General features: G+C 38.3%; 1 protein-coding gene across 1 annotated transcript; it reads left to right on the top strand.

Annotated features, from left to right (window-relative positions):
* The first annotated feature begins 1,124 nt into the window (after positions 1-1,124).
* birc5b (baculoviral IAP repeat containing 5b) lies at positions 1,125-8,691 on the top strand. The gene is made up of 5 exons (XM_062051991.1): positions 1,125-1,283; positions 3,801-3,910; positions 7,997-8,114; positions 8,190-8,249; positions 8,527-8,691. The coding sequence occupies exons 1-5, from the start codon at positions 1,128-1,130 to the stop codon at positions 8,554-8,556; spliced, it is 474 nt and encodes a 157-aa protein (XP_061907975.1). The 5' UTR covers positions 1,125-1,127; the 3' UTR covers positions 8,557-8,691.
* The last annotated feature ends 6,601 nt before the right edge of the window (positions 8,692-15,292 follow it).

The following is a 15,292-nucleotide window of genomic DNA, read 5'->3' as shown; positions in this document are numbered from 1 at the left end:
TAGGAAAATACAAAATACAATACAAGACGTGACACAAATAAATAAATTGACCTTTAGCACCCTCTAGTGGTGACCAGCGAATATAACAGGCCACGTTGTTCCCATGTTAAAATGGCGGACAATACAAACTTAAATATGAACGTCTTGACACATAAAACGCACATAGTGCAACAATTATTACCTGCAATGAGTGATCAGAACGCACATACACACAATATGTGGTTAGCACCTCCACTGTTTTCGATGTCTACAGGGGGAGAATAATATCGACTTCAGTGCAAAATAGTAGTACAGCTGACGTTAGCAACAACCAATTCAAAACGAAAATTCCCCAATATAGCATTTCAACTGCTGTCAAATAACTGTGCATCTTACAATACATCTCACGTTAACTTTAGTGCCATTTATAATACTTTGCAGAGCAATATCAGACCGTGGCTTACCGTTAGCAGAGTGCGGGAAGTCGGCTAACAGCTTCCGGTTTGTGGTCATATTTATAGACTTTTAGGTACCAGCAGATGGCGCAATTGGACCTCTCATTGCATGACAAAACAATATGCATACTTTAGCAGGAATTTCACTCAAATAATCAAAGTATTTCTTATACCTGTTACATATATATACTTTATTTTTTAATCATGTTATTTTATTTTTGTTTATTTTTGTTGTATGTTATTTAACTAGATAATTTGATTATGGTTGAGTTTACTCCCCCCCCCCCCCTTTTTTTTTTTTAATTAAAACTAAGGTCCTGCAGCTTATATGTTTGTAGTCTATATATAAATACTTTATATAAGTGAAAAAGTGAATATGTGACTTCCATGCATCGTTTCATGCCCACACCCCGTAAAGTTACAGGTTATATATCTTTTATTATTGAATGTATCAAATGTGATGAATGTTTAATGGACCACAATGGAAACAAGCCTTTTGGCTTTTTGTGCCATCCATTTGCCTTTTTAAAGCCTTACATGGGTTCAATTACTTTAGAATGTCAATAAACTTCTCAATAAAAAAACAAAAAACACTTTCAACCTGAGTCAAATCAGTTTGAAGTGAAATCTCCTGTGTAAGCTCGTAACGTCACCTGTGGGTTCATTAGTGTTAAGTGTCTACATAAGCTCCAAATGCTGGGCTGGATCCATCTCGGTGTAGTCATGGCCAGTATAGACGTCTTAACAAAAAGGTTTCAGACACATGGAATGATGTACAGTCAAGATTTACGTGAGAAAACCTTTGCAGACTGGCCCTTTCGAGAGGATTGTAACTGCACGCCTGAAAAGGTGAGAATATCGCTCTGATTGGCTTTTGTTTACCATTTTATACTTTTGCCCTCTACTCTTCTGGGACAGCATGTAAATTACCATCCAGCAGGTGCCGGATTCAGTTTCACTGTAAAGGAGTTTAGAGTAGAGACAATCTGCCTTCCCTCTTTTCTTTTGATTGATGTGCTGATGACACATCCTGCATGTGCAACATTATAGGCCATGTTACTGTTAACCCCAGAGAGCCCAAAAGCCCCCAAGAGACAATGATTCTCCCTAATGCTAATCCTGTTTATATGGACCACTTGCAATTGTCACGCATATTATTTTATGCAACCTGGTCCAGCCCCTGCTGCCCTGGTCTCAAAACTGGGTGTTGGAGCACCAGGCATTGAGCTAAGAACTTTAGCCGTCAACACCAATGCGCTAACTCTTAAGGTGTCAGGGAGTGATGTGTCCAACGTATACTTGCACAGCCAGCCTCTGTTGCACAAATGTTTCATCTTATTTAATGGCTGAATGTTGACTGTTAGCACGGAGAAACGGGGGTTATTGCATTAGCCTCACAATTCGAAGGTCCTGGGTTTGAGCCCCGGCTCTGGGTCTTTGTGTAGAGTTTGCATGTTCTCCCTGTGCCTGCGTGGGTTCCCTGCGGCGACTCCGGCTTCCTCCAAAGACATGCACCTGGGGATGCATGTCCTACATCATAATAATCCCCTCAATTCCCCCCAAAAACGGAATAACTCCCTGGAATATAAAGACAATATAACATACATCCATAAACGTGGATGCATATGCAAAAGTGCAATATATTTATCTGTACAGTAATCTAGTTATATCTGCACCTTATTGCTTTTATCCTGCACTACGAGCTAATGCAACGTGTTATCTGTACTGTAAAGTTCAAATTTGAATGACAATATAAGGAAGTCTAAGTCTAAGGTTGATTGGCAACACTAAATTGACCCTAGTGTGTGAATGTGGTCTGTCTATCTGTGTTGGCCCTGCGATGAGGTGGCGACTTGTCCAGGGTGTACCCCGCCTTCTGCCCGAATGCAGCTGAGACTCCAGCACCCCCCACGACCCAAAAAAGGCAAGCGGTATAAAATGGATGGATGGGTGTTGACAGTTTTCTTACATAGTCTTTAAAACATGTTTTAAAAGTAGTCTGCTTTATTGGCGTGTTTTCATATATCAGTCACAGTGTGTCTCTTCAAAATCTGTCATGTGGCTGAAATGTACATTCTAGAGCAGAGTTATTCAACTAGCCTCCTTGGGGCCAAATCCGGCCTGAGAATGACACCATACTGGCCCCCAGGTTCAGTCCAAAAAAAAATTTCAGCAAAGTCCTGAAAATGGTACAATTTCCTGTTGTATAGAGGAACTTGGACCACTGTAAAGACATTGGCAGATCTTTGCATTGGCATTTGACCAAACTTGGAACACCGGGGTGATGTACATAACTAAGTTGTTCCTCAGGGCACCCCTTTAAGTCCTCTCCTTTTTGGCAGTTACACTTTTTTTTTGGTAATGTGATTTATGTAACTAAGGTCTTGCAATAGCATGTTTACTTTATGTTGTCATTTGTTCAACTTTAGTTTATACAAGTGGTGTGCCTCAAGGTTCTATTTTAGGTCCCCTTTTTTCTCATAACGTAACAGATGCAATACAGTTAATAAATCTCACATTATTAACTGTATCCACTCAGCATCCATTGCACCAATCACCCAGGGGAATCCCCACATCTGCAATGCCTTCCAAAGTTTCTTGTTGTCCCCACTGGGTTTAGTTTTTTTTCTTGCCCTAATATGGATCTGAGCAGAGGATACTGTTGTGACTTGTGCAGACCTTTGAGGCATCTGTGATTAAGGGCTATAAAAAAAAAGCTTCAGAGACTTACATTTTTGCAAAAGGTACTTAAAACCAGCACTGCGCTCCTGTGACTCTGACCAAATAGCCTAAAATCAAATGTCTAGTGTAGGTAGGGGCGCCGCTAGGGATTTTGGGCTCCATGAAAAGAATCTTTACAGGGACCCCTCCATCATGGGCCCCTAGAATCCGTCTCCTTTACCCCCCCTCCCCCCTTTTCGGCGCCCCTGAGTGTAGGGACAACTTAAACTTGAACAGTTACACCAAGGTTTTTCATACCTAAAAGTGTTCTGTTTGACTAATTTCACTTGATTAAACATTTTCCACAATACAAAATAAAAGTATGTATCATGACTTGTGCTGATATCGTATTATCATATCCTTCAGTATCAATTCGGAAGTGAAACCGTATCGGCACACCCCGAATACAGTCAGTTTTTGTACACATTTGGATGTACAACCAGCAAAATAAAACTTGGCTGTGTTTTCAGTGGGGAAAATGGCTATTCAGTGGAAGCTGAAATAATTTTGGAAGGACACAAACTTGATAAACAGTGGCATCTAGTGGACATTTATCACATCTCACCCACTTTGATAAAGTTGCTATGTCCAGTGTGTACACTTTGTATGTTTCAAGTAACTGCTGAAGCGGTTTGGTGTTTACAGATGGCCAAGGCTGGCTTTGTGTACTGTCCCAGTGAGAATGAGCCTGATGTTGTCTGCTGTTTCTTCTGTCTGATCGAACTGGAAGGATGGGAGCCCGATGACGAACCCTGGTGTGTAAAACCTACATTTAATTTGAAATAATAGTCGTAGGAGAATTAACCAAATATGTTCAATGGGCTGCCAGCCGTGCCCTGAAAAACGGAATTGAGACAAATTTAGAAATAAAAGTATAATTCCTTTAACGTACTACGGTGAAAATCTAATAGTTTGTAAAACGTCAACGGAAGAAATGGCTTTATGTAGGGCACGTGTGTCAGACTCAAGGCCTGGGGGCCAAATCTGGCCCGCCACATTTTATGTGGCCCGCGACAGCCTGGAAATAATATGCGTTGATAAAATGCTTAATCTTTTCTTACTAAATATTATTTCCCTTTTTGACATGAAAAATCATGTACTGCATGCAATTGCATATCTTTGAACATTAAATATTATCAAAATGTTCCAAAAATATTTATTGTTAAAATCCAGAAAAACTGTACTTAAATATCTGCTTGACTTATGATTTCAAATCAAATTATCAATCAAATTGTAGACTGTAAAAATGACAATGGATTTTACGGTTAAATTCCGCCGACTGAGTTGTTTTTTTACCGTAAAATCCACTTAGGTTCTGTTTTTTTTTTTTCCATATACAAGACATAAAACAAGATTTTAAGGTGAAAAAAAAACCTGGCAGCCTTGAATTTTACTGCTAAAAACAGTATTGTTTTTCCATTCCATTTATTCAATTTTTTTGTATGCTGTAAAAAACGCTCTGCTTTTACTGTAAAATTCTGGTGACTGAGCTGCCAGTTTTTAAAGTAGAATATTAGTTATTTTTTTTATATCTTATGTGAAAAATATGTGTATATGTACTGTGTTCATATATTACTCATTGTTAAAAACGGCCCTCTGAGGGCAACCATAACTGCGATGTGGCCCTCAATGAAAACAAGTTTGACACCCCTGATGTAGGGCAAACGTATTACCAGTTTTTTAATTTGAAACCAAAACAAAATGGATAACCAGCATTTTTTGTAATTCGTTTTTATTAAATAAACAAGTGAAACGTTTTGTTTTATTATACAGTCATTCCTCATTCCATCAAGTTTGAAATATTGTGGCTTCACCACATTGCATATTGTTTGTGTAGTTTCATTTTTTTTTCCAAAGTACTTTTTGTCCTACATTAACCATTTTCAAGCATAAAAATTACTGCATAAGTTAAAAATATCAATACAATAGTATTGGCTAATAGAGACCACACTACTCAGATCATGCTGTTCAAATCAAAATGTTTAGCACTTTTCGTACACAGGCAAGTGGCAAACAAAGTGCTGTACAAAAAGAGAAGCAAAGAAAACATACATGCAGCACTATTGACAATAACAAGCAAAAACAACATGGCATGGAACTAAGGATTTGGGGAAAAACGCAACCTTTCAGGCATCCACACAGGAGAATAACAAATTAATGCAATCAAAAAAATAGTATGAAATAAATGATACAAATATTAGATTAACAAGTTAATAAAAACATAACGAGAGAATAATGGTAGTAATATTAATAATCAAGAGAACACAACAAAATAATCAACACAGCTTAAGATCAGTAAAAAGGTGTCTTTAGACTTAAAAAAAAAAAAAAAAAAAAAAAAAGTCAACACTGGAGGGGGGGGGGGGGGGGGCATAGTGGCATAATGATGCCTCACTGTGGGTCTTAGTTATGGTATTTGGTAAAGAGAAAAGGCCAGTTCCAGAGGCCCTCAGGATACACAAGGGTTGATACGATAAAAGCATACGATAAAAGCATTAGGACATTTAAAAACTAAACTTTTCAAATTTACCCTGAAGCGGACAGGGAGCCAATGCAGTGACCTTTAAAACTTGTGTAATGTGCTCCCGCCCTCTGGTCCGCGTCAGCACGCGTGCAGCTGAGTTTTGTAATCGTAGACTTCTGATATTATTTTGGGAAAGCCAGAGAGCAAGGCATTACAATAGTCTAAACGACAGGAAATAAAAGCATGCATCATTAACACCTCAGTGTTGGCCTGAGAGAAACGAGCGGACTGTGGCTATGTTCTTAAGATAAAAACCTTTTTTTGTAATATTTGCAATACGTGGGATGATAGTCGGCTCGGAATCAAAAAACACCCAGATAATTTTGTATAGACTGTTGGTTTAAAGCAGGGGTGTCAAACTTACGGCCCGCGGGCCGGATCAGGCCCGCGAACAGTTTTGATCCGGCCCGCGGGATGAGTTTGCTAAGTATAAAAATGAGCTGAAATTTTTTAATGAAAGAAACTGCTGTTCTAAATGTGTCCACTAGATGTCACAATAGCAATTATTTTTATCTTTGTAGATGATGCTACATATGTACAAAATAAACCACATCAGTCGAGGAAAATGAGCAAACTACATAAATAACATCCTGTAATTTGATTTTGATATAATTTTTTTATCTTGATAGATTGAAACTTAACACCAATGAGTTGACTGATGAACATTATCACATCATTTATTCAGAAAGTATAAGTAACAACAAATGAAGATAGAATACTATTAACCGCAACATGTAAGTGTAAAAAAACAACATGATTTCTACAATTTCAGAATGTGCTTGTTCTATTTTTAAACCAAAAAAACCAATGTGAAGTTGTCTTTATTTTTAAGTTATCATGCCGTGATTTTACCAGTCCGGCCCACTTGGGAGTAGATTTTTCTCCATGTGGCCCCCGATCTAAAATGAGTTTGACACCCCTGGTTTAAAGTGTTGTAATTTTGGTTAGAGTTTCTCCCTCTAGTCTTCAGGAACAATAACTAAAACCTAGTCTTTAGGAACTATAACTAAAACATATGTTTGTCCTGGTTGAACTGTAGGAAAGTCACTGCCATCCATGTCTTGCTGTCTGAAATGCAGTTTAAGGTGTATCTATTGGTCCTGCGTCATCAGGTGACACGGCAATGTACAACTGTGTATCATCAGCCTAACTGGAAACTGATCCCGTGTCTCCTAATGACGTCCCCAAGAGGCAGCATATAAAGATTAAAAAGAATGCAACCTAAAAATTAGGCCTTGAAGAACCCCACATCTTATCTCATAGGTTCCCGAGGAACATGCATCCATACTTGCATAACATCTGAGAAGAGCTGAACCAGTTAAAACATTACCAGAGCGGGCCTAAGTATGCTTAATAAAATGTGATAGTCCACTGTATCAAAAGCGGCACTTCAAATCCAGCAGAACCAACACTGACCTTTTTTTTTATCAATATTCCACCTGATGTAATTTAATATCTTAAAGTGCTGTCTCGGCACTGTGGTTCATCCTAAAGCCAGACTGATGTATTTCTCAAATATTTCCATTTAAAAAGTCATTGATTTGGTTAAACAGCTTTTCTAAAATTTTACTTAAGAACTGTAAGTTGGATACAGGTCGGTAGTTATTAAAAATATACAGGGTCTTATACAGTTGCTACACCAACTAATGGCGGGGATGCCCGTAACACACATTTTTAAAGCATAAAAATTAGCCAACAGACAGCTCTTATATTAAAACACTTAAGTTGGGGCACTCTTAAGGTTCAGTGCTACTGTACAGCTGGGTAAACTTTGCGTAAAAAATCGATTTGCAGGAATTAAGTTGTGAAGCTTATTGATCATATTTAATGAATATACATAAAATAAGAAATCTGCATAAGTTATGATCAGTACAATACTTTTCAGGGGAAATGATGCTATTGTCCCGGTCTTCTAAAGATCCCAAAAACTAATTTTAAAACCCGTAGAGACCTGGCATTCCAGGCTGTAGCTCCCAGACTCTGGAACAACTTGCACCAGTCCCTCTGTGATCTTGACTGTGTTGATACTTTTAAGAAAAATTTGAAAACTTCTCTTTTTGGTAAAGCTTTTAGTTAAAGCACCTGTTAACTATCATTTTTAATCCACTTGGTATCCTTTTTATGATGTTTTTGCTCCTGTTTTAGTTGAATTGTTTTACTTCACCTATGTTTTGTACAGCGCTTTATAAATATTTACTTACTTACTATTGCAACCCCTCACGGTGAAAAAGTTAAAAGGACATCGGTTATGTTCTGTTAATAGCTACCTTACTTGTGGGCCACTTGTAAATACTTTCATGGCATTTTGACTCTCCAGGAATGAACACCTAAAACGCTCACCTACTTGTGGATTCCTCACCATGAAGAAAGACTTTATCCACCTGACTGTGCCTGAATTTTATCATGTTGAGAAGGAGCGATTAAAGGTTTTTGTTGTGAGTGGTATTGCATTGATTGAAACTATGCTAGATTACATTTGCACTTTTTAATCTGTCTCTTTTTGTTTTTAGAAAAAAGTTTGTCATAAGAGGATGGCATGTCTTCGGGATGAGACCGAGAAGGTCCTTGAGGTCATTAAATTGTTACCCTAAACTTGCATTTGATTAATGTGCACAATATAAATAAAGTTTTGTATACATTTTACATATGCCTTGTTGCAGTTGTAATGCTTACCACAGGATGGTGCTTTTGTACTGTTTTTTTTTAAAGTGTGGCAGGGCACAAACTCTTGAGGCTCTCTAGTGCTACAAAAGCAATCTTGGATGAAAGCTCACATTGAGCTGGATTACAATGCGGTCTATATTCCCCCGTCTCAAAGCCATACTTACCCTATTCCTCAACTTGCAGCCATCTCTTGCATCCCTTTTCAAAACTTGACCCTGGACAGATGGCGTCAAGTCCCTCCCCTCCAGTACCAACTGTTGCCTCAGTAACATCTGTTACAAATAGAGGGACAGTGTGGACTGAGAGGGTCCGTCACAACACTCCCAACCATTTGGAGCACTGAGGAACCGGCAGCCAAAGACTGAAAATGCGGGGCAGTGTGCTCTTGTTTACAACTGTCTGTAATCGTGTTAATGTTCTCTTCTAATAAAGTCATGGGGAAATAATTTTGCTGCATGAAACTTGCCATGAGAGATGGAGACTGGGATTAAAGTTATGCCATCTCTCGTCCTTCCGCTCTTCTCGATTGTCTAATGCAGGGCTATTCAACTAAGTAGTTTTGGGAGCTATATTTTCAGAAAGCTAAAGACTAGAGGGGCTTTTGTATATTCCAGATAACCAGTGTCATCTACAGTAGACATTTGAATTTGGTCTATTTTGACAGTCACCAATGCTCTGCTGTTTGGAAAAACCTTTCAAAAAAGTTTTTTTGTGGCCTACCAGTTGAATAGCCCAGTATTTTTCAACTAGTGTGAGATTATGCAGTTTCACTTATTTGGGTTAAAAATATTTTTTGCAAACCAGTAATTCTAATCTTCAAATAGTGTGCCATTGTGTCGGTGCTGTCGAGAGCTCTGCAGATTAACAATGTTCTACCATACCAGTAGGTGGAAGCCGGTAGCTAATTGCTTTGTAGATGTCTGGTACACGTCGTGTGAGACGACGATTGTTTGTCGCGATCACAATATGCAGGAGGCAGTGTGAAGGTAAAAAGGTTATCTAATGCTTAAACCAAAAATAAACAAAAGGTGAGTGCCCCTAAGAAAAGGCATTGAAGCTATGCAGATGGCTATGCAGAACGGAACTAAAACTGAACTGGCTACAAAGTAAACCGAATGCTGGACAACAGCAAAGACTTACAGCGTGTGGAGTAGAGACGGCGTCCAAAGTATATCCGTACATGACAATGTCCACACAAAAAGAGATAGCAACAACTTAAATATTCTTGATTGCTAAAACAGCAGGTGCAGGGAATAGCGCTCAAAGGAAGACATGAAACTGCAACAGGAAAATCCCAACAAATTAGGAAAAGCCACCAAAATAGTAGCCCAAGACAAGAACTAAAACACTACACACGGATCAACACCAAAAAACTCTTAAGTCACGGTGTGATGTGACAGAACTACTTTGAGACAAGAGCTATAATGATGCATGGTTGGTTATGGTTTGAATTCATATCTAACAATTGTGACGACTTTTTTATTGTCTGCGGAGTTTCATTATTTAATGATTTCTGCTGGTGATGTGCCTCTGGATTTTTTCAATGAAGAAAATGCGCCTTGGCTCAAAAAAGGTTGAAAAACACTGGGATAGCCAATGTGATGAAAAAGAGGACCTAAAATGAGACATTGAAGAACTTTACTAGAAAAAAGAATTGTACATAAAAATGTATAGCACAAACCTCTACAGTAGCAGAAAATAATTAAAAAACCTATAAAAGCACGCTACAATAACTATATTACTATTAACATGTAGAAAAAATTATTACAGGTACTAAGAGTGATTACACTCATTACTTCTCAGACTGAATCATAAAAAAATGGCAACATGATGGAAGTGAAGTGAAGTGAATTATATTTATATAGCGCTTTTCTCTAGTGACTCAAAGCGCTTTACATAGTGAAACCCAATATCTAAGTTACATTTAAACCAGAGTGGGTGGCACTGGGAGCAGGTGGGTAAAGTGTCTTGCCCAAGGACACAACAGCAGTGACTAGGATGGCGGAAGCGGGGATCGAACCTGCAACCCTCAAGTTGCTGGCACGACCACTCTACCAACCGAGCTATACTGCCCCTGTAGTTGAAAGCTTTAATAACTATGTTTATATTGAGCCAAAACTGGAGGAAAATATTCCAGAACTAGTGTCAGTTGAGGACTTGAAGGACACCGTTGATAGAAATCTCAACTCTGTTTCAAGATAAAATGGTTAAATTTGTTAAATGTGAATCCAAAACCTCAATTGTTTGTAACATAATTTATATGGAGATGATAAATGTTAATGAGAGTTTACAACCATTAATGTATATCAGTAACCTATTGTTAAAAGAGGCAAATTCCCAAACTAAAAATAGGTAAAGTTGTACCAATTTATAAAATGCAGACAAGAAATAGTTTATAAATACAGACCAGTTTACTTCCACAACTTTTTAAAATCATTAAAAACTAACATTTGACAAATTCACAAAGAAATATAGAGCACTCATAGTACCAATATGGATACAGACTGTTAGCTAACATTTTTACATCGATGGCCTTAATCTAAATAATAGAAGATATTATGCAACAGATGGTAAACCGTGCGCAGCTGCAGTGTTTATGGATCTAACGAAGGCATTTGACACAATCATAATTAACAAATTAGAATGGTATGGCATTTGAAGGTTGGTCTTGAACTGACCAACAGGAAGCAATGTGTGAAGGGATCAGTCCTGGGACCACAATTGTTTTATCTCTATACAAACATTTTTAAAGTTACAAAGGACTTAAAGTTAGTACTATTTGCTGACGACACGGTTGTTTTGTTCAGGTGAGAACACACAGAAGCGAATATAAATAACATAAATTTATAAATTAAAGAGATGGTTTGACAAAAACGGGTATTGGCGGTGCCTAGTTTCCTCCAAACATGATGCCTGGCATTTATGTCAAAGAGTTCAATCTTTTATCATCAGACCAGATCATTTGGCTTCTCGTGGTCTGAGAGTCTTTCAGGTGCATTTTAGCAAACGTTTTACTAAGAAATGGCTACTGTCTGGTATACCATACAAGCCTGATTGGTGGATTACTGGTGGTCATCCTTCTGGAGGGTGGAAGGTCCTTCTCTCTCCACTGAGGAATGCTTTGAGAGAGTGACCATCGGGTTCTTGGTTGCCTCCTTGACTAGACTAAGATGAATGCAGCAATGTACCGTGACATCCTGGATGTAAACCAACGCTTCCAATCCAATCTGATGGATCTTGAGAGGTGCTGCTGAAATGAATAGGCAAAATTCCCCGAAATTAGGTGTGTCAAGCCTGTGGCATTCTATTCAAAAAGACTTGAGGTTGTGATTGCTGCCAGAGGTGCATCATCAAAGTATTGAGCAAAGGCTGTGAATACTTAAGTACATGTGACATGTTTTTTTTTTTAATTTTAAATACATTTTCAAACATTTCTTAAAAAAAAAAAAACTTTTCACATTGCCATTATAGGGTAATTTTGAGGACAAAAATGTATTTATTCCATTTTAGGATAAGGCTGTAAGATAACGTGGAAAAAGGGAAGCGCTGTTAATATTTTCCGGATGCACTGTAACAGGGGTGAAGTTATGGTCTACTTGAAATAGTTGCACTTCTGTTACTTTTTGGTTCGATCATTCCAGAGTCAAGCGATTGCTGTGCATCGCCCTAAATTTCGGTTGAGTGAAAAGAACCACAAATTTGAAGACTTACATCACAACTGTGGGATTCACATACTGCAAACACTCTTTATCATCCATGTAACTCATGAATTAGGCTTTTTAACTGCTGCTCATGTATCCATTCAAGCACCAGAAAATGAACAAAGGTTTCCCATAGCGTGAGTTCTGTCCCCCGGAGTAGCACAGATGTTGAGTGATAGGCTTATGTATATGCATGGGAATGGTGCAAAACAGTTAATTTGTTTGGATAATCTCTGAGGTTGGGGGTTGCACATCCCACAACGGGCAGAACCATTGAAATGTATTGAAACTAAGTCATTAAGCCAAATGATGCATTACACTGAGGGTCAAGGTTAGATACAGTTGGATATTGTGCATACAGCGTAGTTTATGCATGTGGATGCTTCATTTAAAAATGTAAAACATGTTTTTCAATCCTTAGTATATTGATTTCATTTAAAACTAGGAAAACAACTTTAACTTTCAATATTTTAATTCACATTATGCTATTACAATGTATTGTAATGTACTGATTTAAAGGCCTACTGAAACCCACTACTACCGACCACGCAGTCTGATAGTTTATATATTAATGATGAAATCTTAACATTGCAACATGTGCCAATACGGCCGGGTTAACTTATAAAGTGCAATTTTAAATCTCCCGCGAAACTTCCGGTTGAAAACGTCTATGTATGATGACGTATGCGCGTGACGTCAATGGTTGAAACGGAAGTATTCGGACACCATTGTATCCAATACAAAGAGCTCTGTTTTCATCGCAAAATTCCACAGTATTCTGGACATCTGTGTTGGTGAATCTTTTGCAATTTGTTTAATGAACAATGAAGACTGCAAAGAAGAAAGCTGTAGGTGGGATTATTAGTATTAGCGGCTGGCTGCAGCAACACAACCAGGAAGACTTTGACTTGGACAGCAGACGCGCTATCCGACGCTAGCCGCCGACCGGATCGATGATCGGGTGAAGTCCTTCGTCCCTCCGTCGATCGCTGGAACGCAGGTGAGCACGGGTGTTGATGAGCAGATGAGGGCTGGCTGGCGTAGGTGGATAGCTAATGTTTTTAACATAGCTCTGTGAGGTCCCGTAGCTAAGTTAGCTTCAATGGCGTCATTAGCAACAGCATTGTTAACCTTCGTCAGGCTGGAAAGCATTAACCGTGTAGTTACAGGTTCATGGTTTAACAGTATTCTTGATTTTCCGTCTATCCTTCCAGTCAGGGGTTTATTTCTTTTGTTTCTATCTGCAGTTAAGCCCGATGCTATCACGTTAGCTCCGTAGCTAAAGTAATTTGCTGATGTATTGTTGTGGAGATAAAAGTCACTGTGAATGTCCATTTCGCGTTCTCGACTCTCATTTTCAAGAGGATATAGTATCCGAGGTGGTTTAAAATACAACTCTGTGATCCACAATAGAAAAAGGAGAAAGTGTGGAATCCAATGAGCCCTTGTACCTAAGTTACGGTCAGAGCGAAAAAAGATACGTCCTGCACTGCACTCTAGTCCTTCACTCTCACGTTCCTCATCCACAAATCTTTCATCCTCGCTCAAATTAATGGGGTAATTGTCGCTTTCTCAGTCCAAATTGCTCTCGCTGCTGGTGTAAACAATAGGGAAATGTGAGAAGCCTTTCAACCTGCGACGTCACGCTACGTCCGGTACAGGCAAGGCTTTTTTTATCAGCGACCAAAAGTTGCGAACTTTATCGTCTATGTTCTCTACTAAATCCTTTCAGCAAAAATATGGCAATATCGCGAAATGATCAAGTATGACACATCGAATGGATCTGCTATCCCCGTTTGAATAAAAAAATTTCATTTCAGTAGGAAAATGTGCATATAGATACCTTTCATATAAACTACATTAAAGCATGCAGGTCAATGTTGATGTGTATCTTAAACAGATCAGCGGTTCTTTATTAAAATAAACATATAGTCATCTTTTTAAAATTAAGTATTGAAATTGAAAGATTCTGTGCATTTGCAAACAGCTAAAATTATGCACAATACAAACTGTAACCTCCTATCCAAGAATGTACAACTATTATTTTCACTAAAAGATATATAATATAACATTAGGTAAACATTGAACTTTAAACATTTGTATGCATGTACTACACCTAAAACATTTAGCATATAAGTATGTGGAATTAAAATGTTAATTATCAATAGTTACTATTAAGCAAAGCAATGAACGTACTAAAATGACCCAGTTTAAGAAACTGGTCAAATACAAAGTGTTTACAAAGTACAAGGAAGACAAATCCTAACAAATGTTACCTAATCTTCCACCCATCATAATTTTCTTTTAACTTTATTTATTTATACATTTGTCTGTGTTACAGAATGAGACAGGAAGTGAATAGGTGTATTTAGAATTTTTTTTAATGTGAAACTGTAAATATGTGATGTAACATATTGTAACTGTATGCATATTCCAAATATACTAAAAAAAAACAGGGCACTCTGCTGACATATCAATAGGATATAGTGCATTTTAAAAACATTTTCCTTAGTTATTCAGTGAACAATACCTAAATCGTAATGACAACATTAAGGGTGATGGAGTATTATGCACATTTGGTCCATGATTTAAGTCTAAGGAAAGACATTTCTCTGGTCGCTTTCCATTTTGTTCTAAGCATCAGGGAATTGTTATGTTAACTAAACCAAAAAGTGTGATTGTACAGTACAGGCATTAACTTCACTATTGTATTTTTTAGATCCAGGGTTTGTTTACTTGCTTTGTGCTCCTCTTAGTATGCAACTCGACACACCACCGTTCTGAATGGAGCCAGGTTGTTCCTATATACATATGCACAATTCATGTCACTAGAACATAAATACGATTAATATTACTCATTGTTCCCACGATGGGCTTAGCTCTTAGTTCTTCCTGGTACAATTGATATGCATTGACACCGATGGCCTCCTGTGTCGTTTTTCCTAATGAATCAGTTTCAACTAAGCAAACCGTAAACAGCGAGTGTAGCAGATGGAGAAACGGACAGATGTTACGGGCGCAAAGTTTACAACCTGAGCCCTCCGTCAGGCCCATCTGTTGCTGTTGAACCTGGTACCTCCCTCTAAACCCTCCTCCTCGCCTCTGTCTCCCTTTTCTCCCGGCTTCTCTCATCAGCATCCATCACAGGAGCCTCCTTCTGCCGTGCTGTCCCATTTAACCTCTTGCCTGACCCAGTCGAACCTTGAGTAGACAATTAGCCGCTTATTACCACAGCCCTACAATTTTCA

The sequence above is a fragment of the Entelurus aequoreus genome, linkage group LG07 (assembly GCF_033978785.1).
Source record: "Entelurus aequoreus isolate RoL-2023_Sb linkage group LG07, RoL_Eaeq_v1.1, whole genome shotgun sequence".
NCBI lineage: Eukaryota > Metazoa > Chordata > Actinopteri > Syngnathiformes > Syngnathidae > Entelurus > Entelurus aequoreus.
Note: the sequence above shows the minus strand (reverse complement) of the source record. Positions and strands in the feature narration are given on the sequence as shown.